The sequence below is a fragment of the Poecilia formosa genome, unplaced genomic scaffold (assembly GCF_000485575.1).
Source record: "Poecilia formosa unplaced genomic scaffold, Poecilia_formosa-5.1.2 Scaffold487, whole genome shotgun sequence".
NCBI lineage: Eukaryota > Metazoa > Chordata > Actinopteri > Cyprinodontiformes > Poeciliidae > Poecilia > Poecilia formosa.
In genome coordinates, this window is record NW_006800426.1 from 143,869 (window position 1) to 158,590 (window position 14,722).

A 14,722-nucleotide genomic window follows, 5' to 3' on the forward strand; every position below is an offset into this window, starting at 1 on the left:
ACATTGTTGAACCAAGGCAGCGTCACACGGACACAAAAGCTCTAAAGATTTATGGTTGTGTTTTTGTGCTCCTTCTGACTTGTTGATTGGCTCTGGAGGATTAATAAGCGCTGAGGTGTTTCTAATAAAACTTCCCCTTTATCAGTCTTTGAACTCACTATTGCTATCCTGACATTTGCTAAGCTCTTTTGAAGAAGTATATACTTAAGGACATATAAGATATAAAGCATTTTAATGATTTTTAACCCTCAACAATCCAAGTTTTTATCTGTGTATTTTTTTTTAAAAGCAATTGTTCTTTTAATTCTAATCTTAGTGAATCCTTTGCTTGTTTAGGGAAAAGGGAATGGTTTGGTGAAGAATGCTGTGCTGGAGGAACAGGACGCCCAGAACCTGGAGATTGTTGCGTTTTGTAAAGACTTGGCAAGGTAAGCTGGATTGTTTCTACCGAGGAGAACAATAAACCTCCCTTTGGGCGTTACAAACTCAAACTCGCCTATCTTCAGACGTATTTGAACTTCAGTGACATTGCTCTCTCAATCTACAGAGTTTTAAACGAAGTCGGTCCACTCTTTGCTGGTTTTTCATCTTTAAGATAGCGGTGGGCGATTTTGACATAGAATTTTAGTGTGATATATTGAGGTGCTATTCTGATAATAAATATTATGATAAAAAAATATATCTTTTTTATTATCTTATTGTATGGCTGCATGGCACAGCATTCACAGTGCCACAAATAGAAATATTCTTGAAAAACATTCCCATTTGAAATTGGCTTCTTCAGGACACAACTTGCGTATCACTAAACTGCACACAGTAACTTTATTTAGTCATATTTTCAAATTCACTGATTTTTATTGAAGCAAATGTGGAACAAACAGTGGAGAAAATAGCAAAAATAAAATTTCCAGTAATACTGTCAGCTTTGTGTTTTTGTTTACCATCAATAACTGAAATTTACCACAATAATACAAATTCTTCTGAGACTATTTTCACAATAAACAATACAATAATTGTAGTATTTATGATACATTTATCATATTGTTTATACAATACAATTATTACATAATTGTATTATACAAAGAAGAAAGTAGTCTTTATTCCGGGAGGATTGCTTTCAGGTTCTGCTTGGAATGGTTCCTTCATGGTTTGGGAATGTGTTTATGAGAATTTTTGACCACTCTGCCTGGAGGTCATATGAGGTCAGACTCTGATGCTGGTCTCAGCTTGAGCTGATTCAGAAAGTGATCTATTAAGTTCAGGAATCTGTGCAGGCCAGTCCGACTCTTCCCCTCTTAACTCACGTTGTGCACTGTCATGTTGAAACTGAAAGGGACATTCCCAAACTTTTCCCACAATGTAGGCAGCATGTAATTTTCCAAAATGTCTTGGTATGCTGAAGCTCTAAGAGTTTCTATCACTGGAACTGATGGACTCAGCTCCTGAAAAACAGTCACCCACCATTATCCCCTCTGCACCAAACTTTGCGTTCAGCGCTAGAGCCATTCTCCTGGTGACTGCTAACCAGAATGAGTTGCTGATGTGTCTGATTGTATCTTTGGAATTCACTGAGCTTCTGAGAGCAACCCATTATTTCCCAGATGATTGTGGGAAGTAGTCAGCATACCATTGTACTGAGTTGTGTACACCTGTGTTCATGGAAGTGGCTTAATGATTGAATTTAATGATTTGGATGGATGGACCAATATTGGTACAGCATATCACATCCAACACCTAAGAAAATGCCTGGTACCTCTGGCAAAGATGTGCAAGAGTTTGGTTAATAAATCCATGTTTTGTTTCAGTTGTGTGATGGCACTAGAAACGGGGAAAATCCACTCACAAAGCAGAGAAACGTCTCATTGTTTCTGACCAAATGACCCGTCCCACAATTGGCACTAGCATTGCTGCTGTTAACACTTTTCACAACCTTCTTTTGGCAGCACTTAGTCTTTGACATTTCAGGAGCTTTGAACAGAGAGGGAGCTTGTTGACCGTTTGGCACAGTTTCTCCAGAGTGTCTAAAACTTTGACTCTTTTCACCTGCTCTCTTTTCTCAGCTCAACCCAAACATTTTCTATAGACGTTAGATTGGCCATAGAAGACAGTTGGGTTTCTTTGGGTTTGTTGAACCAATTTGATGATTATTATTTTTTTTTATGTTTAACGAGTCATTGTCTTTCTCTGAAAACCCAGTGATTATCTAGTTTCAGTAATTTGGCTGAGCTCAAAAGACATTACTTTTAAATTTCGTGAAAAGTTTGAGACCATGCACTCTAACGACGTTCTAAGTTCCTTGGGAAGAAAAACCAGCCCACAGCATCACAGATCCTCCACCATACATAACAGTCTATGTGCTTTGGGAATATGAAATGCCTAGATACACTTCAGCTTGCTGGCATTTGTAAAACAAGAGCAGAGATGAGGAAGACTGTTGGCTTCTGTGGCTGTGCAAGGTGGTTTCCACCATGTGTATTAATTCATATGACGGTATATTTTGTATTTGACCTACTATAATATGCAAGTAGAAGCACTTCTAGAGATATTTGGTGTCTCAAGTATCAGACTGGTCGTGACATGTCACAATGCGTTTTTCATACTAGAAATGTAATGCAGCTTCTGGCTTAATACGAAGAAAGTGTCCTAGTGAACCTCCCACAGTATGTTAACGGGTATCAGTCTGCTAATAGTCTGAAGTAAATTTAACTTAAATTTAAAAAGTAAGCAAAAACACCCATGGTTTAATTAAAGCTTTTCACCTTTTGTAAGTGAAGGCCTGCTTCTGAATGCGCACGCGCTCGCTTGATGACACGTTTCCAGTTTAGTTAACCTCCAAGATCCGTACAGAGTTTTCTTACCACAGTATTTGGTTTGGGTGGGGTGACGATGAAGCCGTGCTCACGGAATGTACTTTCACTATGATCACACCGTCAACGCCCAGCCAACGTCTGGCAGCGTCACTGCATCCCGGGTGGTCAACAAAAAATGATTTGCATAGCTTACAATTTAGAGGAGTGCAAATGGGACAAAAGAGAACATTTCTTGGCATTTTCATTTTCTAGCAAAGAAAACTATCCGGTCAGACTTTCCCCATGATTCATCCAGCAGTCTGATCCAGATCATCTGATTTATAACGGCTGGCTGGCTGGCCTTTGTTTCCCTTTATGTTATATTTTCTTTTTTCCCCACTGGGCATGAAAACCAAAACATAATAAAAATGCCTTGACCCTCTTTTGTTTCTTTTCCTCCTGCAGCCTACGTTCCAGATTCCCTCACGACGACATCGGGACCAACCCGGGCTTCGTCCTCAGCCCCGTCATCGCCCAGAGGGAGAGCGGACCGGACAATAACTGCTCTGTCAAAGTTTCCATTGAAATCCCTGAATCTCAGCAGCCTGTGACTTTCACCTGTGATGGTAAGCATCTGACAAGTGACTGAAAAAAAAAACAAAAACAAAAAGTTGTAGCGGAGGTAGGAGTTGCGCTGTTTGCCCTTACAGCAGAATATTGAGATGCAGCATGGGGTATATGCCAATTTTTATGTAATGGACAAGAAACAAAACAGATGTTTTTTTCTGTTATATTTTATAGGGATAGTATTAAAAAATCAAATGTTTTGAGCTTTACATAACATCGTGTTATAATATAATTCCCTCATCAAAAACATACCCGGAGTGTCGTCTTGATTATTTCATGCATGTTTGAGAAATCCTCTAATCTCCCGTGGCAACCATTCAGCTGTGCAAAACGCCTGATTGCACCTAGCCCCACCTCCTCGTTCCTGCAGTTTCCGACCCTCTGCCTGATTTCTCAGTGAAATACTGGCACAAACATTGTGAAAGGGTTAAAGGAGGAGCCATGCTGTGGTGACTTCCTGAAGGCAGAGTTTCAGAAAGGGCAGCAGTTTTTAAAGAGACAGAAGCCCAATTTTGAGGCGTCATATTAGGAAGTAAAATTTCTCTGAAGTCATATTTGACGCATTACAGCATTTTTATAACAACTGAAGGAAACATAGTTACTTGATTGTGCTATAAAATAGCACTGTGTGCCTGGAAAATACTTAAAACTTTCCCTTAAAAGGTAAAAATATCTGACCCTGGGGTAATTAAAGCAAACATTTACTTTAAAAAAATTATCAATACAGCCTACATATTATATCACACATTTATCAATTTTCCAGCATGACTTTATACAATATTGATACCACAAAGAACTGCTTGAACTGATAGATATTTGACAATTGTTGAAGTACCACACATTAAGATACTTGATTCAAGTAATATATATGGTGTAGGTTTGGGTCATATGGACTTACAGTTTTATAATGATATTTTGTGGCGTTATTGTGATAATTGTAAAAATGACAAGAACTATTTATTACAATTTTTTATGTGACTGAATGGCTGTTTATGTCGCTAAACAGTACCTGCATTCAGTCATATTTTCTAAATTATTTATATTTATTGATAAACGGACAATTTTGGGGGATTTAGACGTCATCAACTGGAATTTATTGTGGCGACGATAAACCAACATTCTTAAAAGAAACTTATAACTGATACGACAAATGCAGCTTAAAATGTTTTAGAAGGTAAACTTATAGTTTGGTAGTTAAAGCATTATGTATATTTCCAATGAACACAAAGCAGAAAGACATAAATACTGCGATGTGTTTGAAGTTTGAGTGTTCCTGCAAGTCTCATCGTTATTGTGACATTCACCCACAAGTATTGCATGTTGTCCTGACATGGTGAAACATATGGCACACGAGATGCTTCCCTATAATCGTTAAAAGCTTATATCTCAGATTTCCGTTTTCTTTTTCTTGCTGGTTGGAAGTATAATTGATTCTTTTTAACCGGCTTATGAATGCAACTGTAAATTCAGTTTGGCCCTCCAGTGAGTGGAGTTCAGATTTTCATCTTAAAAGACCTTCAGAACTGACAATGATGTATCCTGTTTCTTCACATGGATGCCCAGCTGCTGCTTGGCCTTGTAATGTCAAATTGTACAAAGATTAAAAGATGCAGGATGTTCACTAGTACATTTTTATATACGTCTCATAAATTTTGTATCTTACAACACTGCAAAAAGTTGCGATTTTTCTGTGTGACTGATGAACAATTTATTGGCCCTTTGGAGCTATGTCACCTAATCACGCTGAGGCGCCATGGCAACCATCAGAAGTGATGGTTGCCATGAGAATGTTGAACGAACCGCGATTGTTTTCCCAAGTTGTTTTCACCGATACAGCCATGACTTCTACTTGTTCAAGTCGAGCTAATTTGTCTGAACAGGTAGCAGACCTTGTTGGGGTACAAAAGTTGAAACTTGCTTAGAAACAGACACCTGACTTCTGGCTTCTGACGTGTTTGTTGATTGGCTCAAATCTCTGACTTCGCCTGAATTCACACCACATGATTTATGCCACAATGTCTTAATCGGCCTTTTCAAAGTTCAAACGTACATAAGTCTCGAGGCTAACCAGTTTTCATCGTACATGCTAGGCTACATGATGGTGCGGCATTTTCTCCATGGTTGCTAATGATTAGACGCGTACCTTCTCCCTGCATCTTACTGAGCTTACTTACTTGTGAAGTATATGAACATTAATCGTCTTATATAAAGTGTTCACTGCACCAAGGGTTGCTGGTCCTTGGGATTGGTGGCTGCTGTCCATCGGCAACATCTTTCCTCATTACAAGGCTTACTGGAAAAGGATAAGCTTGGTTTGCGTCCTTGTCTGTTTGTGGAGCCATTTACCATATCACAGCGAAATCCACTAATTGAAAGAATGAGTTGTCTCAAAGTCCGTCACTTGAAGATCGTGACGCCAGTTACAGATGGGTCTACATCTCTTTCCTGTTTATTGCTTAAGTATCTCCCTGTGTTCCTCCACTTGTTTTGCAGAAAACATGCAAGTAGGGGTGATTTAAGAAATGAAGAAATTTCCCAGCTTATGCAAGCGGCCCTAGCATTAAAAAGCTTTCTGGCATTCAGCCTCTGAATAAGCCAGTTCAACAACTACAATTCATAGGAACAGTACTGCATTCCTCAGTCAACACCTGAATCATAGCTTCCAGGATTCCAGTCGTCTCTCTGAGTTCACCTCTCTTTCCTCCTTTTAATATCATTACCTCAGACACTTTCTAGGCAAATTTCCCTCTTTCCCATCATGATATCCATTTCCTGACTTCCCTGTTTTTTTTTGTTTTTTTTTTTTCTCTGTCAGCAGTGTGTTGACCCACATAGTTGATGTTTTGGATTCCTTTGATAGGACAAAAAAATCTTTTTTAGAAACAATGGACTTCAGTTCTGGCTTTAATGGAAGGAGCTGAACGTTATCCAACAAAGGTCGTTGATTCTCTCTCACAATAGCCGACCTTTTTCTTACCGTTTTTTTGTATTTCTCATTTCACCGTCTTTTTAGCTACTGCAGCTGTTTTCTTCTCTGCTTGAAATTGTAGGAATATTTCAAACGTCTGTCAGTCTCTCCCGTTTTTCTAAATATAAACAGACGTAGATGCTTATTCACACTAAGATATTAAGTTACTGGTTAAGAACAAATTGGGTCTGGTAATTAAAGATCTTTGTGGGTTTTTTTTGCTGTTTTTTTAAGAAGTCTGGCAGAAAAGATTGGGGGGCAAATCTTGGGCTGGAAAGTAAAACTCTGCTGCCTTCTGAGGATTCTTTACATATTGTGGCTACAGTGTAAAGAAGAAAGAAGAAAGCATGGCAATAAAATGAAGAAGAATGTAGAGCGAGGAGAAGTTGGGAAATTTGGGAGACATGAGTTTCTGACAGTAAAGCTAAGGAAAGATTTGTGGGAAGTTTGGTGAAGCTGCACATAAAAACAATTGATTGCATGAAGTGAATTCATAGAGAAGACAAAACAATGTTTGGAATAAGACACAACTATCATGTTTCCTCTAAGTTCTTGAGATAAAAACAGGAAAGACCGACTGGTAATATTTTCTATGAAACGTCTTTGGACTATAAAACAAAGCTTGATGTAAAAAAAAAAAAAGGCAATTTATTTCAAAGTTAGGAGTTTTGTCTGATATGTAATATTTAAATGATTTATGTATTATTATAAAAAAGACTTTATGTAGTGATTCATCATCTGATTAAAATGCCATTGGAGGCTTTTGTATTTACTGGCAAATCAGGAGTGATCTTAGTAGAAGGCAGGTTGGGGCAGCATCATGGTACTGAATTATGAATAAAACATGTTGACATGTTTTTGGGGAAAAAATTGTTTTACTAACTCATACTACTTTAAGTAATAGGTTATGAAGTACCGCTACTCTTTTTTGAGTGAGATTTCTGGATAGTTTACCCAGGGCGAGTGACTTTAAAAAATAAAAAACAAACATGTTTTAACTAAAATACATGAAACATAGAGACAAACCTGCAGTTCATGTTAAAGTGAGACTTCTTGTGCATACGTAAGCTTTACTGTTCTCTTATTTTCCATCTACTGGACCTGTTATGCCATTTGTAGGACAGAAAGACACAGGACTGTGTCTCTTTCCTGTTCTGGGATCCCTCCCCCATCTTTATTTTTTATCAACTGCCCCTGCTCAAGGATTACCAGTGGCGCCCTCTGCTACACGGTGGCCACACTACAACATGAAAAAAATATGTATTATATTCTGGAGTGATTCCTTGTATGGCAGCCTTTTTTCATCTACTTGAGTAAAAATATGTTGAAGTACTGACACTCTTACTCGCATACAACTTTGTGGTACTCTAAGCTAGCGGTCCGCAGCACAAGTTGTGAAATTGCTCTTGTATGAAACACAAGTAAGCGAGAAACCAAGCTTCTTTCTGTCGTGATTTTGCTCAGACTGTCTGTAGACTAAGTGAAGCTTAAATCACATCTTATATGAAATATTGCAAACCTCTGTATTCATACTTTAAGAGTGACGCGTCTCCTAATCAGGAATCTTACCTGAAACTCTTGTACTTTATGTATATATTTGCTGTCGGTTGTTGTGATTCTTCGGCTCAGGTCTGCCTCCATCCGTCTGAACGTCTGTGTTTGGGTGCAGGAGCTGCTCCAGAAGCAGAAATCTTTGTTTGCTTTGTGTCACGGTGGAATTACAGCCGTCCCTTTTCACGTCTTTACAATGTTTGCCTTGTAGATTGACAAAGTGCCGAGTGACTTCTGGCTTCACTCGCCCTCTCATTAGCTGCCTCATGAAACTGGATCTGAACTCCGTCAAGACATTTATTTCATTGTTTATTAAACAGCTACTGTGGTTGATTTATTCCACATCCTGCTTACTCCTGATTTAGCCAGTATATTGTTTTTTGTTTGTTTGTTTTTGTTTTTCATTTATGTTAAAATGTTCATTCCTTTGTGACCCAGCCAGCGCCATTCCCTGGCTCCCGTGTGCGAAAAATGAACACAATGAGGGACAGGAAATTTCTCGCTAAATCACAAAAACACTCCTCTGTGAACTCTAGCGGAGTCGGGCACGGCCTTATGTTGCAGGAGAGGTGTTGGCAGCACCGTTCCTCTGAAGGGTGGCGTTCTGTTGTTGCTGGAGTCAGAGGTGGTCTCTGCTGCTCGTCGATGCCGAGTCCACAGCCGAAATGCTTCCGGGTGCGAGCCATCTCTCTCTCTCTCTCTGCCTCTCTCTCTGTCTGTCTGTCTCTCTGTCTGTCTCTCTCTCTCTCTGTCTCTCTCTCCGTCTCTCTCTCTCCCTCTCCCTCTCTCTCTCTCTGTCTCTCTCTCTCTCTCTCTGTCTCTCTGTCTCTCTCTCTGCCTCTCTGTCTCTTTCTCTCTGCCTCTCTCTCTCCCTCTCCCTCTCTCTCTCCCTCTCTCTCTCTCTGCCTCTCTCTCTCTCTCTGCCTCTCTGTCTCTTTCTCTCTGCCTCTCTCTCTCTCTCTCTCTCTCTCTCTCTCTCTGCTGTGTTTGTGTGTACTGCACGACTGACGAAGTGGATTAGCAGCAGAGTAATCTGCAAGTGTGTCGGGTTACACTGCTGCACCCAGGATGGTCGCTGACCTCTCATCCCTCCCAGTCAGTGAGATTACAGGCGTTCTGGTGAAATGTCTGTTTATTACAGAGCTTAGTTGTTTTTAATAGAAAGTACTTGTCCAATAAAACCTGATTTAAAATTCAAAGAAGTGGTTGAGGATTCACTGATCCACTTTTTTCACTGCTGATACCGATATCTGAGATTTAGCATCAGATGTTTGTCCCGATACAGAAAAACAGTGCTGCATTGAGTTAAAAAGTTTCTTTAAAAAAACAACAACACACAGACATAAATGTACTGAATTACAAATTAATGCGATGACTCTGCAACAGTACAGAACACTTAAATACACAAATAGCTTCACAAGTTTGGTCATATGTAATAACAACGTTAATTTGTTCAGCCAGCGCATTTAGGAATATATCAGCCAATGTAAATCAATCAGAAACTAACAAAAACAATAGGATGACTACCTTGGTCAAAAATAAACCGTCTTACAAATGGTTCAGAAAGTGCAATTAGGAATTCTAAATTTAATGTGAAATAAATAATAAAGCATGACGTCCCACAGAGCACAAATCATAGAATTAAACTGAATAGATCTGCCCTTATGGATCCGGCACATTGTCATAGATACCCAGTCTATGATTTTTGTCAATAACGAGCTGGATACAGATACTTATATTGAATCAGTGCATCTATAGAGTCGGTAAGTTTTTTGTTTTGTTTTTTTTTTTACCAAAAATTGACAAAAAACAATAAGCTGACTGTTTCAGTTTCTCTATTATTTTTCATTTGCTGTTTTACTCCTAATTGCACTGATTGAACAAATTAAAGTTGTTTTTACATGTTTGACCAAACTTGTGAAGCCATTGGTGTATTTAAGTGCTGCGCTGGTGCAGAGTTATCAGATAAATGTGTAAATCAGTACATTTATCTCTGTTTAAAAAACAAAAAACAAAAGAAAGACTTAAAGTATATTTGTTAAGTCAACTCAACACTGTTTTGCTGCATCAGATCGGTATCAGCTCATACCAAACCTCAGGTATCGGTATCGAAAGGGAAAAAAGTGGATCGGTACATTCCTAAAACTTGGTTGTACCTTTTTGCTGACGTAACTAGAGCTTCTTGATGCTCTCCAAAAAACACTTTGGACCGTATTAAACAAGCTTCAACAAACATATATCCTCCTATATCAGCCAGTCTTAAAATTAACGGGTGATATTTATTGCGGTTCAAGCTGTTCTTTGCAGTATTGGTCTTGGATACGATGATGTTGAGATGTTACCCCCTTCCTGCTCTCCTTATCTGAATTCCTGTTTTCCCTCTGCAGTGAGTTCTCCAGTGGAGCTGCTGATCAGCCAGACTCTCTGCTGGGTTCACGATGACCTGGATCAGGTGGACTTCTCCAGCCATTTGCTCAAAGTGTGCGGTCGGGAGGAAGTGCTGCAAAAGTGAGTGTTTCCGAAACCGTAACACGTCCGGCAGCCCAAGAAAGCTCTCCCCTCCCATGGAGATTTATGGAACTTTTATTTGTTTTTCTTATGTCCTCCTCTCTCTTTTTTCCATCTTTCTTTTACTGTGTCGCTCTTATCTCTGGATCCCCCCACGTCCTACACAAATAGGAATGGTGGATGTTTTTATATTTCTTCTTTTAACCTCCTCCAACGCTTATAATCTGAGATTCATGGGAACTGCTGCTCTCCTTAGCAGCACTTACAGACCACAGTCCACTGAACTGTGTTCCTAGTCGAATGCTACAAACATTACATTAATACTATTGGCAACAATTACCACAAAACCTTAAAAAAGACTTACAAATAAGACGTTTCAAGTTTCTTCAGCCATTTTCAGCTATTTAATTATCATTATTTAAATGACAGTCATTGTAACACCAACCCTCTCAACACTGTTTTGGTCTTTGCACTTTATATAGACATCTGAGTAAATAATGTAGTGAGTAGGAGTGCAGTCTAGCTCATGAGATGAGGTGGTATGCGATGTTCGGTTCATGGAGATGAGACTAGAGGAGAGTTTTACTATATTTGTTGGTAAAGCATGGATTCCATTTTATGGTTGTCACTAATAGAGTTGAGATTTCTCTATAGGAATCTGTTTTCAGTGTATAACGGTGAAACTCAAACTGTTTCCAACACTTATCTCCTCAGTACTGTCTTGACTGACGTTTTAAAACCATAGTAAAACAGAACCTTGGACTTCGTCAGGTGGTTGTTGTCATTAAAAACCAACATAAAAAAATCCTTTCTATTGGAAATGCAACTTGGGTTTATGGATAGGGTCCATGTTTCCTCTGAAGTTGAACATTTTCAAATGGGGAAATATTAAGCAAAAGCTCCCTAGAAGTTAACATTCAAAGTAGGAAAGTTTGAGGTTTCTCACCTCCAAATCCAAAATGTCCGACTTGCATGTAAAGCTTAGTCTGGTGACCTGCACCTTATGTTTCTGACACAAACACGCAGTACTGTACAGTCTCTTTTTGATGTACGTGTTTGAAAGTGCAAAGTGAAAAGTAACCAGAAACGTAGTTAATCTAAGCTTTTTAGTTAAAGCAGTTAGTCTGGTCACGGATCAAATCAACCAGCAAATCCATCTGGTTTTCAAACTGGGAACAGGAAAAAACTTGAAGTTACATTTAATGTGGTTTCTGGATCAGGATTCCTGATTTCTTTTACATCACACAAGTCACGTGATTAACAACCGGATGTTACTACTGGCAGAAATGGTGAAGAAGACAAGAAGCTGTTGGAGGAAGTCGCATTTTTCAGTGACTTGTCACGTGAACAAACTTATTCACATGTGATTTTAATTACATTTCTTACTAATGGAAACACCGCAATTGTGAAATTGTTTTTGTTTGTTTGTTTGTTTTACATTAGTGGAACTTTGTCAGTTTTCTACACATTTGTGATGGAAACCCAACAGGGCTACTTGGAGTGTACTCAGGACATACTTCATTTCTTAACTTTTTGAAAGTGAAGTTCAAAGGGAAACTTGACTCTGGTTCAGATAATTTTTCCCCTTGAAGGTGTAATTTAATTCATGCCCATAACAGTAAAATCTAATATTGAAGCTTTTCTGCAGTCTAATCAAACGACGTCACAGTGGAGACGAACCAAGCTAATGCAGCTGACTCTGTTGTTCCTCTTGTTAGTCACCCATATTGTTTCGGTCCATATTGTTACTTTCGATCTGTAGGACTGTGATGTCTCTAACTCTGGGTCTCTGCCGCCCTGTGCCACAGTAAACACAGCCTGGGTAGCCATGAGTACATCCAGAACTGCCGGAAGTGGGAGAACGAGATCACCTTACAGCTGCTCTCTCACTCAACCATGAGGAGGGACCTGGCGCGAAGCGTAAGTTACTCTTCACAAGTTAAATAAGGAGCTGACAAACTCGTCCCACTGATAAACTACCAGTATACATTCTGGTGAGATTGCAACCCTAATTATCTGTGATTTAATACTTATTTTTTCTCACTGCAGGCAGAAGATGACGGTTCTCAACTCAACCTTGACAAACATCTCAGCCATGTTGATAGGCCTTTTAGGGAGAACGTCACCCGGTAAGAGTCAATCGTTGGTCGGGAAGTAAATGTGTAAAGCTGGTTAAAGTTAATCACCTCTGTCTCTTTACAGACAAGGTCTTGCTGACTATTTGGAGGGATACCACAATCAGGTCAACATCTGCTTAGAAAATGAGGTACATGTCGTCCCTGTTTGAATCTGAAGGGAGAGGCGGGAAATCCAAACATGTTTTGTCCCACAAAACATTATGAAACAAAACAGCAGGATTTTTCTTACTTATTGAATTCAGATCTAAAGTACTTTTATATATGCCAAAGGGAAACTAAATATTGTTGGCAACTAAGATCGTCCTGGTGAAAGCTGAGCAGAGTAGGGGGCATCATTGGTAATTTGATCTTCCTCCTTTGCTCTCTGCTCTTTGAGTTCTGTTTTGTTAGTTTAGATATTATTTTAGCTAATCAGCTTCTCCCAGTTGTAAAAACATCACCTTTTTGCCATGGTTACACATTATAACTGTCTAAAAAAAAAGAGCAAAAATCCTTCTAGTTGCACAGCATCTAAAACCAGAGAGAAAAATGGAAAACCATAAATATTAATTTTTAGAACTTTATATTGTATAAAAACACCAGGAAAGGAAGAAGTGAAGTGGTTAGAAGATATATTTTTTAAAATGAACCAGAATAAATGCTGTTGTTTTTTTTTCTCCAAACTTGCTTACTTTAAAGCTCCTTTTGAATCAGAACATGAAACAAATTCAGACCATTGTTTTTTTTTTGTTTTTTTTTTTGCTCCATCTTTGGTGCCCAGAGCACCCAGTACAAGACCGTGGAGCGGGTGGTGCAAACCGTGAAGAACCTGTGCTGCGCCCTGGACGAGGTGGAGACGCAGTCCGTCACAGAAGCCATCAAGAGACTCCGCCACTCTGTCAATCTAGCCAGGACGCGCTCGCCCAAGGTGCGCTCCCCGTCGGCGCATGCGCCAACACATTTGGTGGTTGGTTGGTGTTGAGATGAGATCATGTCATTTTCTAAGACCAGCATGCATTGCTTTCTAGTTGGGGTCAACATCACCTGGTCAGTCATCAACTAGTAAGTTATATGCATACATACAGTCACACATAACCTTCATCTGCCTATCAGTCACAATCGTTCGCTCCAGTAAAAATGAACATTCTTAGCCTTGCACAAACAAAATCATACTTTTTGAGCCTTATTTTTTTTGTCACATTATTTCATCATGTTTTCACATATTTAAAATCTTTAATCTCATGCTTTGATTTATTAAAACTCCTCAACACTAAATAATCAGCCCAAGATAAAAAAAAGAAAAGAAAAGACTAAATACTTTTGCAAGGCCTATCATCTTTTACGTTTTTATCCACATGTGATTAAATTCTCGCGCTGACGCGATACCTGCCCCCGTCAACAGGTGGCTCCAGTCCTGTGGAGGAGAGCATAGCCTTACTAACGAAGGCCGTCTATGACCTGGTCAAGCTCTACCTGCGCTCCTTCTGCCCGCCGTCGCCGTCCTTCAGCTTGTCCGCCTCGGCCCAGTCTGTGGACAGTGGTGGCGCCGGAGAGGGGAGGGGCAGCAAAGAAGCTTCTGGCACCACAGACCACCTTCAGTTTACTCTGTTCGCGCTGCATGGCATCCCAGGCCACTGGGTCAGCAGGTAAAACGCACAGCAGCAACACTGAACAGGATCAATGCAAACATAAATGCTGAAACTCAGAAAAACTGTGAATAAAACAGAAAAGGTCCTGCCACCAGTTTGGCAGTATTTCAGAAAACTAAAACAAAAAATTTAATCGATAATCATTAATGCAACGCTTATAACATGATTTATTTTTTAATCATATTGTTCAGCCCTGCCACAAAGGAAGAAATGAGTAGCAAATGACAGAAGACTCTGTGTAATATTTAGGTTTGTGAATGATTTAGTGGTGAGCATTTGGTAAAAAGCTCCATGTTTTGTTGCAGCGATCCTATAAAATTACAGCCTGTTCTGTTGAGCTGTGCCTTCACAGCATCATACCTGGATCTCTTTTACTCAACAAACAGATCTGGTGTTGCTCCTTGTGTCTTATTTTCCATGCTAGTGTCTCGTTTCACACAAGACCTGAGCTGTTGTCTCGTGTGTGTGTGTGTGTGTGTGTGTGTGTGTGTGTGTGTGTGTGTGTGTGTGTGT

The 14,722-nt window shown here is 39.5% G+C and overlaps 1 protein-coding gene across 1 annotated transcript in view; it reads left to right on the forward strand.

Annotated features, from left to right (window-relative positions):
• pik3c2a (phosphatidylinositol-4-phosphate 3-kinase, catalytic subunit type 2 alpha) overlaps positions 1 to 14,722 on the forward strand; it is a 47,378-nt gene that overhangs the window by 14,050 nt on the left and 18,606 nt on the right. The window contains exons 3-11 of the mRNA XM_007578674.2: positions 337 to 428; positions 3,255 to 3,415; positions 10,323 to 10,443; positions 12,252 to 12,363; positions 12,493 to 12,572; positions 12,646 to 12,709; positions 13,342 to 13,488; positions 13,589 to 13,622; positions 13,963 to 14,206. Coding sequence (XP_007578736.1) covers positions 337 to 428; positions 3,255 to 3,415; positions 10,323 to 10,443; positions 12,252 to 12,363; positions 12,493 to 12,572; positions 12,646 to 12,709; positions 13,342 to 13,488; positions 13,589 to 13,622; positions 13,963 to 14,206 — 1,055 coding nt within the window. The remainder of the gene's footprint in view (positions 1 to 336; positions 429 to 3,254; positions 3,416 to 10,322; positions 10,444 to 12,251; positions 12,364 to 12,492; positions 12,573 to 12,645; positions 12,710 to 13,341; positions 13,489 to 13,588; positions 13,623 to 13,962; positions 14,207 to 14,722) is intronic.